The 20,874-nt window shown below is 41.1% G+C and overlaps 1 protein-coding gene and 1 long non-coding RNA gene across 2 annotated transcripts in view; both read right to left on the reverse strand.

Annotated features, from left to right (window-relative positions):
* Window positions 1–2,425: 2,425 nt before the first annotated feature.
* Window positions 2,426–10,360, reverse strand: LOC124254266. The gene is made up of 2 exons (XR_006892434.1): window positions 9,389–10,360; window positions 2,426–3,064 (listed from the first exon to the last, which is right to left on the reverse strand). It is a non-coding gene; the product is annotated as an uncharacterized LOC124254266 (long non-coding RNA).
* A 918-nt stretch (window positions 10,361–11,278) lies between these two features.
* The window catches only part of LOC124254265 (E3 ubiquitin-protein ligase Midline-1-like), a 44,403-nt gene continuing 34,807 nt past the window's right edge, over window positions 11,279–20,874 (reverse strand). Inside the window, 5 exon segments of the mRNA XM_046688181.1 lie at window positions 11,279–12,496; window positions 12,499–12,894; window positions 19,767–19,888; window positions 20,094–20,392; window positions 20,717–20,812. Of these exon segments, the coding sequence (XP_046544137.1) occupies window positions 12,321–12,496; window positions 12,499–12,894; window positions 19,767–19,888; window positions 20,094–20,392; window positions 20,717–20,812 (1,089 nt within the window). The 3' untranslated portion in view covers window positions 11,279–12,320.

The raw sequence follows: 20,874 nt of genomic DNA on the forward strand, positions 1-20,874 counted from the left end.
CCAGCCAAAATAACGGATTATGATGATGATGTAATAGGTGTATGTTATTTGCACAAATTAAGGATATTTTTAGGATCAGATTGTTTGATTAACAACAGTAATATGAAAGAATCAGTCGTAGTGAACCTGAACTTGCTGCAGGATCTTCAGAAATGACTCCTGAGGATTAGATGGAGACAATGTGTGACCTACCTGGTTGTGTTCCAATGTATTGTACCACCAATCTGGGAATGAACTTAGGCTGGTGGGAAGATCAACGAAAAGATAAGGTGATTAAACTGATTACCTGGGCCAAGATTTTCGTAGCTCTCTTAAAGCTAATGTAGTCGTAAATTAATATTAATGTATGGCACTAATGACCATCTTAACAGTAGGAGAGCTTCAATCAGCTACAATCTCAAGGCTGATTTGCTTATTCCCAAGACTGGGATACCAGTGGGCTTTTACCAGGGCGCTTTAACCACAGGGCTATCAGGGTGTATTAACCGCACAAATCCCCAGGTAATCGTATTAATGTCCTTTAAACATACAGATGCTTTCCCTTCATGACAACTGATCAAACGTAAGTGTGCGAGCATTGTCTTAAACTGTTTTCAGCTATATTCCAGCAGTATCATGTCGAGGACACAAGAAATAGACTTAAAACATTACAACCATGTGGGGAAGCAAACCCACACCATCAGTGTGATGAACCAACGCATTAACCTGTGAACTACTCCACACCTGCAGTAAGATGTTGCTGGGTGTTGAAAGGAAACAAAAGACAACATAATGAAAAGGTGGTTTTATTGCATATAACCAAGCCCTATGCAGGATATACAAGATATCCTGGTATATCGTATATCATCCCTTGAGGCTCCTGACGGCAGCCGACTTCAAGTTGATATCAACAAAATTATGACACAAACAGAAACATGTTTACTTTCATCAACAAAACAAAAAACAGGAACAGGTGAAACAAACAGAAATAGTTCAAACAATATGTGTAACAAAACTTACAAGTGTACGACTTGAAACAAGCTTAAGAATATACAATTCTTTCAACAGACTGTAGTTGCTCTGTCACCAATGAACTAGAAACCTGAATTGTGTGATCTTTAATTTATTTTGAGTAGCATAAAAGTTCCTTAGCACTGTGATAATCTGGTCGGGATATGGACTTCACATCCGGTTCTCTCAGTTCTGTTGTGTGAAACCTGTACTGTCTCATACTACGACATAATGTCCGTGGTCCAAAAGACTTGCTCTATTCCAAATGAACAAATCTGCTACCTATTATCATTAGTTATTCCCTGATACACCCTCAATAATCTCCAGGGTATACGTTATGATAAATCTCCACTGAATAATGATAAATGATAAATATACGCAAGAACCCACTTCTACCTCTTTCAGGGTACCTCTGCAACAATTGTGTTGTCATGTTTAATTGGTTAGATAAAAGAAGCAAAAGTGAGTTATGATAGAAGCCTTGTGATTGGTATGCTAAAAATGGAGGTAATACAATTATCGGGCTGAGCCATAGATGCATCTAGGGTACTAGTGGAGATTTATCATACGTATACCCTGGGAATTATCGAGGAGGGTCCCTGCAGGAATTGGCTTTGAGTAACTGGATTGTGAACTAAGTACCCTTGTAAGGCAAATTGGGACAAAAAGAAATAAAAAGTGAAAAATGTGAATATTTTAAAGACCATATTTATTTTTAAACGCAGGAGATTCCATCATAATCAGTACACTAATGCCGCTCTAAATTTGTCCTGTCATATGTGAATCAATTATTTGTTACAAAGCCATAATATCAGTTATAATTACAAAAAAGATTAACATGAATCTTGAAAATCATAATTCCTGCTTGGATTTTGCTGCTTACTTGGGGACCAATAACAGGCTGGAAGCAGATCTCGATAAATCCCCATACTCACATCTATATATATATACATATCGATAACAGGGCTTAACAATTTTCCAAATGAGTGAGTGAGTATGGTTTTATGCCGCTTTTAGCAATAATCCAGCATCATCACCGCAGGGGACACCAGCCATGGGCTTCACACATTGTACCCATGTGGGGAATCAAACCCGGGTCGAACGAGTGAACGCTTTAAACACTAGGCTACCCCACTGCCCCAATTTTCCAAGTGCATATATCTCTGTGGTAAGTGACGATAGAAGGTTCTAGCCTATACACTGAACCAAATGTACTGATAATGGAACCGGCATCGTCATACATACTGACCACGTTACCTGAAACCAGTTTGTCTCAATGTAATGGTATCGGCATGATGGACTGTACTTCTATTTATATCTGTAAAAATGAATTTATCTTGAATTGAGTACATACAGATATCTCAGAAAATCCTCAAAAGTACACAGCGTCAACCAACCGTCTGTGATTGGTCTGTAATTTTTTTTTAACGATTTGAAACAGGAAAAATAGAAATAAAGATGCCAGTGAAGCAGATGTACAATGTCTTGTATCTTCCATCTCAATATATACAGTAACAATGAGAATCTGACAGTTTATTCTCTCACTCAAGCAAAGACTTCATTTGAAGAGGACATTTTTTATCCACAAAATAACCCAAACAGATACAGATGGACATTTTACACAAGAAAAGATGGGAATATATCCATTTCTTCACAGATTTATTTCAATGTTTATCATAAGTTCATCTGAAAGTTTATCACAAGTCATTCCATGTTTATCTCCAAGTTTATCATAAGTCATCCCAGGTGCATCTCGAAGGTTATCATCGATCACTCAGGTATCACAATCACAAGACTCCACTGAAATATCAGCGACCCAATGGCCCCAGTCTATTACACATGACATTCTTCAATATGTGTGTGATTGTGTGTTAACTACATGTACTAAAGTGTTGTTGGAATATCATGAAATAATAACAAGACAAGTGCAGGAATAACAAGTCTTTATGGATGATCAACTTCTTTATTGTGCAATAGCAATGTTTCTGTAGAGAAAACAGTATAAGTGTCTATACCGAAACGTCGCTATTGCACAATAAAGAAGTTGATCATCCACAAAGACTTGTCATTCCTACTTACAACTTCTAGATTCTAGAATGCCTCTTAAGGGACTGTTCATAATTTAGGGATGAGGGGTGGGGTGGGGTGGGTGGGGTGTGTGGGTGTGGAGAGAGGAGAGGATGAGGGAGGTGAAACCATTTTGTTCGGGGTGGGTGGGGTGTCAGCAATTTTGTGCATATTAATATTTAAAATATGGGCTTAAAATTATGGGAATGGAGGTGGGGGGCATTGATTTTGTACACAGCATGCAGGGCAGGGTCACTTACTTTGAACATAAATTTTTTTGGGTGGGGGTCATTCACATTGAACATGCTTCTCCGTGAATATCATCATCACCCCCCTTGCCATAAATTATGAACAGTCCCTAAACAGTTCAAGACAATTGCAGTTGAAGTTATTCAAAGAAAACATATTGACTTGGTTTGACTAAAACCATCCTTACAAACTCTTCATCAGTGTGCATGACTGGTACAACTGTGAGGGGTAATATTGCATTGCCAAGTAGTGCAGCTAACAGCAAGTGATTCTATGTCCCTGAGACGTACAATCAACTACAGAGTGTAAGTACAACTGTGACAAGGTTTGTGTGTAAACCTGGATTTCAAGAGGTAGGGAAAAGGCCGTGGTCAACATTTATACAGTTGTAGTTTTAATAATTTGTCTTGTGTAACAGAGAGCATAAAGTCGAAGGCTTTATTAGTAACAGACAGCAGTTTATTGTTAATTGATCTCTGTATGAAATGAAATTTCGAATTGTGTTAGAAAATGTAAGTACAAACAACATCGATGTTGTTAGCTCATACTTAACTAAGTTAAAATACCAGGAGGAAAGGTGAAAGAATATACTTAACTAAACAGTTTGATTTTCCATAAAACCTTTAAGTTCAAAATTATAATTCTGGGCCTGGCAATTGAGAAAATGGTCAGAACACATTTATTCCTATCTTAACAAAAGGATAATACCAGAATTGGAAATTTTAATATAAATTGTATATTTATATACTTATCCTATCTCACGACTTGCACCTCTCTCTCTCTTGCTTCAACTTTTAGTGGAACGACTGTAAACTTTTCTCCATAGGCCTCCTTGTTCATTCGCCCGTGCACTCCATGCTGCTCTCCTTATTAGCTTCCTAGTTCCTAATAAAGCTTGCAGCATGCTCCACTAATTGCCCACATGACTACCTTGAATGATTATTCTCATCTTGGAGACAACGTTGTAATCTGAGTAGTGGGGAGGCCGGGCGGGCATCCATCGCGTGAGATAGGATCAGTATATAAATATACAATTTATATTAAAATTTTTAAACTTATCCTATCTCACGACTTGCACTTATCCCACGGTTGGACGGCGGGCCGCAGATTACCCTTCTGGCTGGACAGTGCGAACAGTTGGTCTTGGACTGATGACAACCGTAGATAGCGATGTGCAAGGGAGGCCTGTTACGCATGCACACAACTCCTATGCTTGTAGTGGGTTCTCCGGAACCCCTTGGCTTACTTAGCACAACGACTCCCAGGGAGATTGGTGTTTGGCCGCAACCTTGTACAAGACAAGGGACGCAACTCGGCAAGTAAGCCTCGCCTCACCACGATTTACAAGGTATCCCCGTAATTAAAGTCTTGCGACTTGAATCGGGCCTGCCCCTGCTTCAAGAAGGCCCCCCAGACACCGACCGAGGCAGGTGAAAGAGAAACACAACTCGGCATCTCCAAGGTTTAACGTTCAATTCCGAGCAGCATCAAATTGACCCTCACTCCTTTGCCTAAGCTTTGTCAAAGAATGTGCCCGGCAACTTTGGAGGCAGAACGCAACGAAATCCACTGGAATTCGGGAGTGTCACACTTCACTGATGTAATTGCTCCGTGGAGTAGAGGTCAGTAAGCGTGAATGTCCAACACCTCTGCATCGTCATACTGATTGTGCCTCGGGTCCGTAGGGCCACGCTAGGTGGCCGTATTCCGATGCCTTGGTATGGAGGCCAAGTGAAGTAGTTCTTAAACCCATATAATCAGAACAAAAGGTTGAGATCCAGTTCAACTTTTATTCAGTATATACAAGGAAGTAGTAACGCGAATGCGGAACCATCCCTCATCTGCGTTGTTGGGCCGATGTAAGCGGCTGAGCCAGTACAAGAGGTCCGAACTGGTGTAGTCACTGGACATCCGTGACAGACACTGGTCTCGCAGGTAATGTGAAGAGAATACTGTATCAGAACGCCAGAAGCAACCTTCCATGATAGCGGTCAAGGAGCAGTTGCTATGGAGGGCCATCGTTGAGGCTAGTGCACGAGTCTCATGAGGATTGGAAGCGGCTGGAGGAGGCAACCCTGCAAAGGTGTAGGCTCGCAGGATCGTGGCACGCATCCAGAAGGCCAATGTGGTCCGGGAACCTCAGTTCTTGAAGCGTTCGACAAGGGTATGAAGAGGCGCTTCCGTAGCCGTCGACAATCCTTGGAGGCAGCCAGGTAAACGTGTAGAGCCCTAACAGGGCAGAGTGTCAAATCTTCATTATCATCAGGCCCAAGAATGGTGGACAACGGGGGAATGGTAAACATCCGGTCCGGTTGCCCTGGCAGTTGGTTTTACGCAATGAAGTCCCAGCGGAGACCCAGGAAAGCCTTGCCATGCTTCTTCTGCTCGAACCGCACCCGATTGACATCAAGCGCATGCAGTTCAGATATACGAGCAGCGGTAGCCAAAGCTACCAGGAAGAATGTCTTGAATGTCACTTGTTCGAAATCCATGTCTTCTAAAGGTTCATAATCTGTAGAAATCATATGACGAAGGACGACGGACAGATCCCAGGCCGGAGGTCTGAACTTTCTGGGCTGGTCAGAGAGTCTATAGGAGCGTAGTAGCCTCTGCAACTCGGGAACAGTGGAAATCTTCGTGCCCGTGGTGGTAGCCAAAACCGAGTTGATGGCGGCTAAGTAGGTAGCTAACGTAGTACCCTTGAGTTTCTTAGTAGTGTGGAGATGCTGGAGAAACTCAGCAACGACATGAGCCGAGGTGGAAGTGGGAGATGCAATTCCCCTAAGCTTGCAAACTTCTTCCACTTGTTGTCGTACAAGGAACGGGTCAAAGTACTATGCGCTGAAGGGATAGCTGTGGCTACTCGGCGAGAGTAGCCCTTAGCTATGAGAGACCTCTGAAGATGCGCCAAACGTGTAGATTGAGTGTCTGAGGTGACCCGTGGCGCAGGTCCGAGTGAGGGTGAAGAAGTAGGTCATCCCGGTTGGAAAGCGGTACTGGGTTTGGCTCTGCCTGGCTTCTTAGGTTGACGAACCAACTTCTTGTTGGCCTGAAGGGTGCGACCAAAAGCAGTAGTATGTTGCTGGTGGACAATAGTTTCTGTATTACTTTTGGTAGCAGAGCTGGAGGGGGGAACGCGTAGGCATTGAGACCCTCCCATGATATTGCCAATGCGTCGAGGTCCCACACCAAGGAGTCTGGGATTGGTGATACGAACTTTGGAAGTTGGTGGTTGAACCTTGTGGCGAAAAGATCTATTTGAGGCCGTGATAGCGGGTAGATCATCGACTGAAAGATCTGGGGCAGTAACTTCCACTCTGTCGGGGACGGTCAGTTGGATCGGGACAAGGCATCAGCGATCACATTTTTTACCCGGGAATGTGTCTGGCTCTGGCTACGATGTTGAGTGAGTCGATGAGATGGAAGAACCTGATCGCCCATTGTAGCAGATTCGCCGAGCCTGTCAAGCCTAGATGATTTATATACCAAACCACTGTCGAATTGTCTGATTGGATCAACAGACTGGTTGATTGAAGCTCTGTTGCCCAATGTGAGATGGCTTGAATTACCGCCTTGAATTCCAGCTCGTATATGAAGTACCCGTTTGTCGGATGACCACAGTCCGGCCACTTGGTGGTCAAGGAAGTGAGCTCCCGAACCCATGAGGGATGCATCGACGAATAGGTGATGAGTCAGTGCAAAGGGCAATATAGAGACTCTGGCGCAAACATTCCGTTCGTCGAGCCACCATTTAAGGACTGGACGAAGCGGTTCTGGAAGGCAAATTAGTTCCTTGGGGATGTCGGCCTGAAGGTACGGGCGTAGAAATCGCTGTATCGGCCGAAGTTGGAGCTGGCCTCTGTATGTTAAGGCTTGAGCTGACGTCAGAAGGCCCAGTAGCTCCTGCCACTGTCGTAAGGTTCTTGCCTGAGACAGTGCTGGAGGAATGCATTGCTGAATCTTTTTCCACCTGTCGTGAGGTACGAACATCATCCCCTGACGAGTGTCGAACAGTGCTCCGATGAATTGGAGTTTCTACGTCGTTATTAGTTTCGCGATGTAGGTAGGCCTTAAAATCCTCATCTTTTAGTGAATTACACTTGCCACATCGTTTGTTCCAGTTACATTGTCCAATACAGTCACTGCAACACGAGTGAGGGTCAAGGGACAAATAATTCGTCTTGCATTGAGCACAAACTTTCCTTTCCTTGACCGATTGTCAGTTTTCCCCATGATGTTAGGGTGAAATAATGTCCCTAATATACAGCACGTCCACGCAGTCGTGTGCAACAAGAAAGAGAATGATCATTCAAGGTAGTCATGTGGGCAATTAGTGGAGCATGCTGCAAGCTTTATTAGGAACTAGGAAGCTAATTAAGGAGAGCAGCATGGAGTGCACAGGCGAATGAACAAGGAGGCCTATGGAAAAAAGTTTACAGTCGTTCCACTAAAAGTCGAAGCAAGAGAGAGAGGTGCAAGTCGTGAGATAGGATAAGTTTAAAAATCTATCACTGCGCTCCACTGTGTGAAGATATTCTCTAACATACTAAGTACTCCTCAATGCCAGTGAACAAGATTAATCTTTTTTACATCACGTACATACTGACAAAAAATATTGATATATTGCTGGTAAAACTGACCAGTAGGAAACCTAATCCCTTTGATTGGATAGATGAGGATGAGGTATATATGTAGCATCAGAACATTCACACAGGAACAGGTCATTTAGCTGATGTACCATGGTACAGAAACAGGTCATTTAGCTGGTGTACCATGGTACAGAAACAGGTAATTTAGCTGGTGTATAATGGTACAGAAACTGGTCATGTACAATGGTACAGAAACTGTTAATAAAGGTCATGTACCATGGTACAGGAACTGGTCACTAAGCTCATGTGCCATTGTACAGAAACAGGTCATTTAGCTGGTGTACCATTGTACAGAAACAGGTCATTTAGCTGGTGTACCATTGTACAGAAACAGGTCATTTAGCTGGTGTACCACGGTACAGGAACAGGTCATTTAGCTGATGTACCATGGTACAGAAACAGGTCATTTAGCTGATGTACCATGGTACAGGAACAGGTCATTTAGCTGATGTACCATGGTACACACACTGGTCATTTAGCTGATGTACCATGGTACAGGAACAGGTCATTTAGCTGATGTACCATGGTACAGGAACAGGTCATTTAGCTGATGTACCATGGTACAGGAACAGGTCATTTAGCTGATGTACCATGGTACAGAAACAGGTCAGTTACCATTGTAACATTTTGGCAGGATTTCACACAGGAAAGTCACAACTGATGCACTGTATTTACAAAGCAGCCAAGGAGGAATGTCACAAATAAGCAATGTTATAGGGCCGTTACCATGGTTACCAGATAGTACTTGCTGACTCCAGGTGAAAGTCAGGACCACATCTTCACGTCTAGAATACACAGGATATATGTCAGAAAAGTGATCTGAGCATGGTAAATTTCAGGCAGGGATTTGTGTTCGAATGAAGATATTCAAATATCTAAACACTACATTAATACCGGTAAGAAAAACTTCAAAGTTAAATTATGGCATAGTGAACTTGGTGTGGGAGGGGGGTCCAAACAGCCCTGACCATGGACTTTTAGACTACGGATATGTCACATACCATGGATCATTAACAGGCAAATCCTGCTATGTCTAAGGGAACTAACTCTGCACAAGAGGGCTTTAGATCACTGGGCACCTGTTTACCCCAATACATTGAGTGCATGTTTCATATGGTGATGAGAACTGTAGAGACACACAATGACACTGCTTCCACAGGTGAGTGAGTGAGTTTATTTTTTCACTGCTTTTAGCAATATTCCAGTAATATCACGGCAGGGAACACCAGAAATCATCTTCACACATTGTACCCATGTGGTTCCACTGATGAGTTCTGGATATATGTACATGTAAGGAAAACCAAGTTCTATGGATAGTCAACTTCTTTATTGCAGTGAATGCGACATTTCGGTGTAGGTACCAACACCGATCTCGAGCACCGTTATCATCACCTACACCGAAACGTCGTATTCATTGCAATAAAGAAGTTGACTATCTATAGAACTTCTAAAAATGCCTCTCAAAGAAGATAATATGTACACCGTTGGTGTGGAGGATACAGATCACATGAGATGATGTATGAGTATTATCTAATGCACCTTTACATGATTCTCAGACAATATGCTTATTACAATCCAATATATGCAGGAGCAGCTGTTATAATCACCTTAACTCCAAATGTTTACAGTGTGGAATGGAGTGGAGTGGTTGTGTTTTGTGGTGTGTCGAGAGTGGTGTGGTGTGGTGTGAAGAGAGTGGTGATGTGTACATGTGGTGGGGGCTGTGGGGTCTTAAGGTGTGATATGTATTCAGCTGTATTGTGTACCTGTGTTTAAATATCTGAAAACTTAAGGCATTACATCTTTATCCTCATGTTTTCAAACAGCTCCCTAACTCTGACTAGAATGGGACAATATTACTATATTATGTTTGCATTGCATTCATAAACCATTGGTCTGGACATTACATATCCAAATACACAAATATAAATAACAGAAATCATGTTTCAATTTGAAAACAAGGCTACCATCTAGATTATAGCTGTTATTGTTTCACAGCTGAATATTTTGTGACCTTCAACTGAATATAGAAAGGGACAATATCAGTCATTTGAACACTTCTGAAATCTTAATATGTACTTATTTAAGAGTCTTGATGTCAACATGATGGAATTATTGATTCCGTCTTGTCAGTTTTAAAGGCCCTCCACTAATATGAGAGTGGTTTTATTCCGCTTTCAGCAAAATATTTCAGCAACATCATGGAAACGGACGTGAGAAACGGGCTTCACACATTGAAAAGTGGGGATCCAAACCTGTGGCTTTTGCTATAACAAGCTAACACTTTAACCAGATGGTTACCCCACCACTGCTCTAATTAAAACTGAAAACTGGGCTTTGTATAATGTTGAAATGTCAATCAATGACAACACACGGGTACCGAACACAAAGCTTTGTAGTGGTACGAGCAAGCCGAACACAAAGCTTTTGTAGCCTTTGTACGGCCCTCATTGTGGATCAGCAATCGCAAGTTTATAGTTCAAGATAGTTTATAGTTCAAGATAGGCTTACGAATATCATAGTGCCATAACGCTTTGTGGATCGGGCCCCTCATTGTGGACCATTAGGAACCTACGAACATTAACCTCTTGTGGAAAGATATGTACGAAAATAGTTCAAACATATCTAGTTATATTATATCACAGGGCATTGGTGAAATGCTTCAGCCTGAATATCTCATGATGACAAAGTATAAGGTTAAATAAAAACATACCCTAAAACATGGATAATGTCTCCTACAGTGGTGTCCTCTTGTTGATATGTAATGAAAATATCTATACAAATATAAGGTCATATCAAAAGTAATCTGAAAGCAAAGCCGTAAAATGTTCACAACCAATCTTAAATAAAATGTCACAACCATATACATTCCTATTTGGTCATAATTACCTAACTAGTGACAAGAAGAGTTAGTCATTTCATCAAACATTTGTATTGATTATATTATGAAGCACCCTTTAACAGCATTTAACATGGAACTAGCTGTTGTCTCGGATCAACGTTGTTCTACTATCCGGGTAACTGACTAAAATGGGAACAAGTAATATACTAGGATCAAAAACAGCACTAAATCATCACTTACAAGATTTGCTGGTTTCTGTTCCATTAGTGTTCCAGTGAACAGGATATAAACACCTGACCCATACTAACTAGAAGCTGTGAGAAGTGTATTCTGTGGACTTTCTTAAAACTGAATTTACCTTTTTTTTAATTGAAAAAAAAGTCTTTAGAGCCTGAAAAAAAAAAAAAATGTTTTATAAAGTCACCAAAATTTCAATTAATAAATCTTAATCTTTTTAAACCTTAAAATAGTCATAAAATAAATAAGCATGGAAGTAAAGAAGTCCTTGTTATAAACCCAATGTTAAATGGTACAGAATTGGATGCTCCCTAGATTTAAATACTGTAGATGTAAATAGACGACATCAAGGACTTGCACTAAGTTTCAACATAGGTTGGTCTTGACATGACGTATCAGTGATACACAATACATGCAGTAAGTTCCCTACCAGGAGTTCAATGATGAAACATTTCAGGTGTAATGATACTGTGGAATAGCTCATGTTGTGAAACACACCTGCTGATGCAGCTACTTTCATCTGTATGGATGGACCCTTATCAGGGGGACGCAAATCTTAACAAAGCAATGTTGATAACAGTATTCTGCAAGTGTGATATAAATTCAATAGCGAGTTAGTGAGTTGTGTTTTATACCGTTTTTAGCAATATTGAAGCAATATCCTGGAAGGGAAACACCTGAAGTAGGTGTCAGACATTCTACCCATGTATCGAATCAAACAAATCTGGTAAGATTTTACAAAAGAACTGATTTAGGAGTGTTGCAGTATTGCAAAGAAAGTGACAACTGGAATTCTGAACTATACTCAACAACAGGAAAACACATACCTGTAAACCTCAAACATGGGTATCACTTGGACCCGTGTAATTGTGCTACAGAGTATTACCGTCATCCATGTTGTCTATCATGTTACCATGGTTACATCACAACCCTGACTTCCTCAAAACATCAACAAAATAATGTCTATACCATACTTCAAAATGTCAGAGTCTGATCTGTATTGGCCCTCCATGTGAATTAATATTATGTCACCAACCAATCCTCTCCTTCCTAACCACAATCTAGAAACATTTCATAACATGTGGCTCCTTGCGGTTTTTACTTGCACAGCAAAACCGATGCAAGTTTTGACATTGGCAGTACTACTGCAAAAGCACTACTATTCCATTATGGAATCTTGTGTTGATTATTTGTAATCCAGATGTTTCAGATCAAGCTTCAATTTCTTTTGACCGATCGCAAGACATTTTACATCTCCTTTCCTGCAACCATCCAATCAGAGATCGCTACACGTGTGTAGGGAACTGCATCTTCACCCTATGACTCACTGTAAACACAGGATGGTAACAGTCCTTGAAAGCCTCGTTTTCTATAATCCGCTTTCCGACTAGTGTGTCTCCCCACACTGCGCTGGTCAGGGTATAAGTGAATATCAAGCGCGCGCACTTTGATCCGTTATAGCCGAGACTGTAACGGACATGGGCAGAGCGTCCAACGGCATCAGCGTTTCCATCTTCCCATTGTGAGAAAAATGTAAATTCCCATTCGAACACACAACTGCATAAGACCTTTTACTCATTCCTACTTGATCCTTGTAATTTAGCACTTCAGAAGATATTCCTACACCAAATAAATAGCCCGTCTTTATGTCTCGTATCTGGTTTGTATTTTTCTCGATCGTTATGGTCCACAGTGAATTATCTTCCAGTTTTTCAGCTGTGAAGGTGGTGGAGTTGAAACCCCATGTTATAAGACTTTGTTTTGTTGATATTTTATACATCCTGGCGTCACTCTTGCCAGGGGAGGCAACTGATCTGATCGTTGGTACAAGGCTCACACAGTACACTTCGCTGTCGTCACCTGAAAATCACAAATGTTACTCTTACTCAAAAAATTACATATTTTCCTTATCCTGACTCATGCTCTTTTTGCTTGTAGAATCCAAACAGAGCCGAGGTGGGAATATATAATACTTTGGATTTTAATAATTAGTGATTTGAATCTGTGATGATTGTAATAACCCCATGGGAACTTCATAAAGGCATTGAACTGATGAATTCCTGCTGCCAGCTTGTTATCAGCTGCCATATAGTTAAGGTTATTACAATGTACTTATTATGATAAGTATATATAATATTAATACAATGCTTAAGACTAATAGACTTAAGCTTGTTAATATGCTAGTATAAACTCCCTTAGAGTTTGTTAGCTAAAATACTTTAAGATATAAACATAGCACTAAGCTTAAAATATGATTAATTTTAAGCTAATTATATAATAACAAACCCCTTTAGGGTTTGTTAGTTAAAATATTTATATGATATAGACAGTGCTGAGCTTAAGATATGAATAAGCTTAGCTATATATATAACAGCAAACCTTTGTAGAGTTTGTTAGCTAATACATTTTACAATATGAGTATAGTATTGTGCTTAAGATATAATTATCTTAAGCTACATATATAATAGCCAAAACTTAGTAGAGTTTGTTAGCTAATATATTTTTACAATATGAGTATAATACTGTGCTTAAGATATAATTAACTTAAGCTACATATATAATAGCCAAACTTAGTATAGTTTGTTAGCTAATATATTTTTTACAATATGAGTATAGTACTGTGCTTAAGATATAATTAACTTAAGCTACATATATAATAGCCAAACTTAGTAAAGTTTGTTAGCTAATATATTTTTACAATATGAGTATAGTACTGTGCTTAAGATATAATTAACTTAAGCTACATATACAATAGCCAAAAACTCTGTAGAGCTTATTAGCTAATAGATTTATAATGTAACCATAGTACTCAAGCTTAAGATATGATTAGACTTAAGCTAAATGTATATATGCAAAAAACTCCTTAGAGTTTATTAACTAATATACTTTTATGTTATAAACATAGTACTGAGCTTAAGATATGATTAAACTTAAGCTATATATATATATAATAGTAAAACTCCGTAGAGTTTGATAGCTAATACATTTTATTATGTTGATTTAGACCTCGTATTGAGCTTAAGATATGAAGTAAAACCTTAAGCTAAATATATAATAACAAAAAACCTTTTAGAGTTTTAATAGCTAATATACTTATATGGTATCAACATAGTATTGAGCTTAAGATATGAAGAAACCTTAAGCTACATATGTATAGCAAACGCCGTGAAGTTTGTTAGCTAATACATGATATAATGTAAACCATAAAGCTTAAAATATGATGAAAACTTAAGCCTAATATATAATAGCAAAAACTCTCTTTTAGAGTTTTGATAGCTAATATACCTATATGCTATAAACATAGTACTAGCAGCTTTAAGATATGAATAAGCTTAAGTTACATATATAATAGCAAAAACTCTATCGAGTTTGTTAGCTAATACATGTTATAATGTAACCATATTGCTTAAGATATGATGAAACTTAAGCCAAATAGCAAAAGCTCTTTAGAATTTGTTAGCTAATATAGTTATATGATATAAACATAGTACTGAGCTTAAGATATGAATGAGCTTTAAGCTACCTATATAATAGCAAAACTCCGTAGAGTTTGTTAGCTAATGTATTTTTACAATATGAGTATAGTACTATGCTTAAAATATACTTGACTTAAGCTACGTTATATAATAGCCAAAAACTCTGTAGAGTTTGTTAGCTAATGCATTTATCATGTAACCACTGTGATGATAAAAAGCCAGCTTAAGCAAATTATATATAGCATGGAAGCTATTTAGTACTGTTATAAGATAAGTAAACATCTGTAAGATTGACTTATCTTCTCGAGGAACTGTCAACTGTTGTGCAAGGACCATGGGATCAAATTGGTGGATACCTGAGATGTCCTCGGTGGTGATATCTCTCAGATAATGGTTGGCAACCACCATATCGGATCTACAGTAATAAACCCTCCATTATTTCAAATAACATTTGTGTAGATGAAATTAGAAGTTAGCGCTCTAATATCAAGAGTATTAAAGCTCATGGAGGGTCGGATTAGGTCCATCTGTCTTGTATGCACGTAGGGGTATGACAGTTCTGATCCAAACGGAGATATAGTGCGATGAGACTACACTCTGCCGTAAGTTGATGATAGAGAGAAAAAATTCTGTTGTATTTTTTCTTCCTGTTTGGTTTTGGTGGAGGTAAATTTACAGTGCTCTGCTGGCCAGCGTGATAGCATCATCGTGATCATGGAGTCCAAGTATGTCATCCAGGCATGTTCATAAACCTCACTTGTGAGGTGTTGTAGCAATATATTCATATCCCCAAGTTGATACGCGTGGAAACTTCCGTTTATTCTCCAAACAGAAACTTAGTAGGTTTACTAACCATCTAGTTGTGTTAGTAGCTTGATGATGAAATTCAGGTGTAGTCTGAAACGCTGTGGATTTCGATCCACTTGTATCGGTCGTCTCAGGTAAATCGTTGCGATGTCCTTGGCGATGTATGTGCACAACCGGAGTTTGTGTCCTCGATGAACTTTATGTAAAATCGCTTGACTAACTGTTGTGCCCTTGTCTAAACTTGACAGGGGAGGTCTCTAACCTGAAGAAAGCAGCCTAATCAAGCGAAGGTTCAGGTTAACTGGGCTGTAAAGGAGGCTTGCAATTCGTTCATTGATATAAAGTTGTCACTTGCAACCTATGTCTTGAACTGTGAACTATGCTCGACCTCTGTGTCGGGCGTTGTTCATCGGGGTCCAATCAGAATAAGGCATTTTGATTCTGTAGAGTACCCAGCTGCTGTGATGTCACCGGTGTAGCAGGAAAAGGAACCTTGTATAATGCAAGTAGCGTCGCTGATATTAGAACAATCGTCGGTCTTCATCGTCAACTTCGAAGTTACCCGAAAGTGACCACGTGTTTCGAGATTAATGGTAAACACAAAGCCGGTAGCAAAAATAACCTCGCCTGTAATATTAATGCTGGGTGCAGGTTATTTTCCTGGCTGTCGTGGAAAGTACTTCAGTTTTGAATATAATTCCGACTTCTTTTATATAAAGGTACAATAACTTGTAAAGTTGTCAGCTTGTAGACTGTATACATGAATGTATCGTCATAATTGTAGAATTAAAGCTGAATTTGTTGTACATATTTCTTCTCAGAAATGTTGACGATTATGAGTTATACTGGCTGTAACAAGGCTGCTGTTCAATTCCCCGATATTGAATTGTTCGCAGATATGCGTAATGGTCACATACGTAGATAATCGTGATCGTCGTCCGAGATTGCATATACTAGCAATTTATACGGAATAGTTGATTTCTGTGAAGATCTCATGAAACGTCGTTACGACAAAATTAATACAGCGACGTTCTGTGTTGTAAATAGCCTGTGCAATTGTCTTCGCGTAGGAGGGCTTATAGGCGGCATCTGGCATACAGTTGATAGACAACTTATGCGATGTCTTGAACGGACTGAGGAGTAGCTATATATGACGAAAGTGGCTAGTATATGGAGACTTGGTGGAGGAGACTCGGTGAGCGCCGAGACTTCCACGAAGCTTCTGAAGTATCCCTTTAGATCTACTGGTGAAGTAGACTTGAAGCCACTTAGCCTTCGCGTGATCTTCGCCGGAAGGTATCGAAATAAAGTCCGATTAGAATATATATATATATATATATATATATATATATATATAAGAGCTTTGCTTCAGCGAATGGCCTCTGTGTTTAACAGGATGTGGGTCGTGGCGCTACTCCTCCGCCGACGCCCCTTTGTAGCTGGTGAGGCTCTAGGCTCCTTCGCTGAGGCGGCCTGGGACTTGCTGGTTCTGCATAAGTAGGGTCGAGTGGATCATCTTATCATTTTCAGAAGTCGAGTGTTACGAAATCTGGTGATAAGTGTCTCAATGATCGTTCTAGACGAGTTTAGGCCAACGAACATACGCCTTCGGCCATGGATTCAACTGAACCAATTTACATTGTAGTTCTTATTGTTGATATCGATGATCAACTTGTAGTTTTCATCGATGTCTTAAGCCTGAAGAAGGGTCCATGTTGTGCGTGGAAAACTTCTAGGCGTGAAAGTTCGGCAATTATGGTGTTCGGAACTTTTGTGGCTTTATGGGATGCTATGTCTAGATTCTGTGCTACCGCGAGCAATCGGTCGATCGGGAGGTAGGGTGATAGCATCTGCGCCGTCTTCCTTCATCAGGTATGTCGCGGCTCGTACTGCCACCTCAGGAAGGTGATGTAGACTTGTGTGCAGACTGTGTGGTAACCTGTGAGGCGATCGATGTGGTGATGTATGCGAGGAGATCGGAGACTATTGACAGCTTCGCCCGAAGCTCTTGAGTAGTCCCTTGACTCTGTTAAATGACGATCTATATTCGGGTGTCCTTCCCGAGTGCCTTCGCGAATGCCTTCGCTAACGCTCATGAACGCCTTCGCGAAGCTTCCTCATGCGCTCGTGCTGGGGAACGGCGATTTGAGCCGCTGTAAGGCTTCCGTGGAGGTCTGGTGGCTGAGTCTGCATCTAAGGATGAAGCCGAATGTGATGATCTATCCCGCCGCCAAATAAGGCCTTCGAAGGCTGTACATCTGGGTCCTTCGGCCAAGGTGGTCTCAAGCACTTCCCGGCGAAGGCTGCATCGCCTTGGCTGCTTACGCTGACTGGAGGTGCCTCTAGAGTGTTGTTAAGTTGGAGCCTCGCGAAGGCTCGTACTCGGCTGGCTGCTTCTCCAGTCTGTAGTGATCCTCCATCACCACCCATGATTTGCCGTAGTAGCTTCGTCTGGGATGGTCTCGCATGCCGAAGTAGTCGGTGCCATCTCTGCGCTGTTAGTGGTGGGGCCCTCAGGTAAGTCGCCTGACATCAGTGTAGAGACATCAGGCTGCATGACGATCTCTGCTGATGTCATTGTAGCTGTCACCGGTCGCTACTTGTCTCATACGTCGGGATGATGATCGGCTGATCATCGAGGCCAAGTTCAGCGGCTGGAACAATCTCGGTTGAGAAAGTCCTAGTAGACTTCGCTGAATTCCCCTCAGAGGTCGCCCACGCCCTGGGGGTGCTAAGCCCGCGTTGAGTGTTGGTAGCTTAACGGGACCCTCAGGAAGATCATCGAATGTTGATCTGCGCCGACATCACTGTTGCCGCACATCAGTCATTCTTGATGTATTATCAGGAATGATGATCGGGTTGATCATCATACAGGCCCAAATCTGCGATGAGAACAATCTCGGCTGAGAAAGTTCTAGTAGACTTCGCTGAATACCCCTCAGTGCGACGAAGGGATGTCTGGGGAAGCAGGACGCTCTGGAGGCGGCGGACTCACGTCCCCACGCTTCCACCATTCTAGCGGAAAACCAGACGGGAGGGGGGGCACCAACAGCAGTAGACTGGCGTAGGGTTCAGGTGTATCAGTCATGCTAGACTCTGCATAATGTGACTCCATCTGCTGCGGCTGCCTCAAACGCGAAGTAATTATTTATTAAAGGTAGAATTGGATAAATTAGTATCGCGAATCTGCAACGTGAATCACATGAAACATGGCGCTAGTACAGCTAAGGCATATTAAATGCGATCAGCAGCAGAATAAAAACGTAATGTGCAACAGTACAGAATTTTTATCAACGTAATCCACTGCAACAGCACGGGCCCCGTGCATAAACAGTAGAAACACGACTAAATATCAATATATAATTGTTGAAAGATACTAGCTAAACCTCTATAGATCTCTATCACGCAGGTAACTAACTAAATATAATCAAAGGATATAGTGTGTCGGAGACACAGGCGCTTCACCGCCCCAGCTCACTGGGCTTAAGAAGGAGAGAGTGAGGCACATGGGTAGAGTGGTAGCCCTGTTCTCGCCGCTTTGTGGAAGGGAGGTAACTCGTGGTGTACTAATTAGTGATTTTACATTGAAGGGAAAAATTAACCATGATATCTGACCTGTTAAGAAATGTCTCCTTGAGCTGAAAGATTTGATCAGTAGTCAAAGCTTATTAAATGCCCCTGACATGCAAATCATCTCATGATACACATCATAAACTGAAAGTCTCTCCTCCTGGCCTTAATTATGCTATTTGTTTTGTAAATAATACAGTCTGGACCAGAAAATCCAGTGATCAAGAGCATGAGCATCGTTCTTAGCAATGACATGTGTCAACCCGTCTGACCACAAATTCCCGTTAGTCGCCTCCTACGACAAGCATGGGTTGCTGAAGACCAATTCTAACCTGAATATTTACGGGTACCCCTCCATTGACTGAAGCCCAGTGTATTGGTTACCCTGAGAATATGGTTGTGAGCAAGTGGGATTGGTTGGTTGGCTTGTTGTATTTAACGCAACACTCAGCAATATTACAGCAATATTGCAGCAATATTCCAGCAGTCCATAAATAATCGAATCTGGACCAGACAATCCAGTGATCAACAACATGAGCATCGTTCTACGCAATTGTTATAATATGACATGTGTCAACCAAGTCAGTGAGTCTGACTACCCGATCCTGTTAGTCTAGTAAGTTGGAACTAACACTGCTTTAAACAAGTTGGAAGTTAACACAACACTAAACAGTATTTCAGTTGTACCAAAGTGTGTGCGGAAAGTGATGCAGGAGTTATATACTCACCATGTACGAGGAAGGTACTGACAAACCTAGAAATGTGGTCATACAGATATGGATACGGTGCATCTAAGGGAGGCAACTCTGAACAGCAAACTGTGGTGCATGAGGTGACTGCTTCAGCCATTAACCCGAAAGTGCCACAGAAAGAACTTACCAGTAAAACACTTGAGACTATCAAAGGCCAGTGATCGGAACCTGAGCACTGACATCCGTATATCCTGCTGTGCAGGCTGATGGGTGACCAGACTCTTGAAGGATGCATCACGACTCTGAGTACTGAAATAGGAAAATACCAACAAACAATGAAACTACAGCACTTCTAAAACTGACTTAATGTTGACTTTAGAAGCCACATAGTGATGCCTACACTCTAATTGCATAGACATATTTATTTCCAATTTTTACTAGGACACTTAGACACACATGCGAGTATGTTGATAACATCCCACTTTTACTTTACCCATACCATGAAGCTACTCACTCTTTAGACAACTGGTCCACCTTGGTGACGATAGGACTGACATCCTTTGCCTTCTGGAGGAGCTCCTTGGTGTGTTCCTCATCCAGCAGCTTCTTGCAGGCTTCTGCCAGACTCTCCATGGACTTGACTAACGCTTTGTTGGCATCACACTGGGTGTGGTACTGCAGGCTGGCCAGGGACTGCTGCTTCCCGATGCTGGCCAGGACTACCTCCTTCTGGAGGTCCAGGGCCTGCGTGACTTCTTGCAGCAGACAACGATGCTGCCTCTCGATCTTCTCTCTCGCCAGTTTATGGAGGAGCTGTATTGGGAAGAACAAAGAAGGAATGACCTTGAATTCTCATTGATGCTTCATTACTGAATGAGTTGGGAGGACAGAGTTCTGGCTACATCACATAACCTTAAAAACCAACATAACCTGGCTACATCAAATAACCAAAAATCAAACTGTAACTATCCATTATTTTACTCTCAATCTCAAACTTGTAATTCATTGCAAAATTTGTATGGTTAAGAGCAGATATCTCTGTTGGAAATTAGGACTGAAGTTTATGGTTTTAAATCGAAGTATAAAACCCTGAAAAATATCCTGATGTCATTAGTCTTGCACAAGATCTGAACATACCTCTATTTCATCTGTGACTTCGTCCAGTCGAGTATTCTGCTCCGTCAAGTTGGTCATCATGGACTCCAGCCTCTCTTTGGAATGTACTACAGATTCCTGAAAAAGAAACAGTCGGGATGAGTTCCAAAGAAGTGTCAACCTTGTGTTCCCCAAAGCCA

Source organism: Haliotis rubra, unplaced genomic scaffold (assembly GCF_003918875.1).
Source record: "Haliotis rubra isolate DU_JTF1 unplaced genomic scaffold, ASM391887v1 Scf57, whole genome shotgun sequence".
In the NCBI taxonomy this organism is placed as follows: Eukaryota; Metazoa; Mollusca; class Gastropoda; order Lepetellida; family Haliotidae; genus Haliotis; species Haliotis rubra.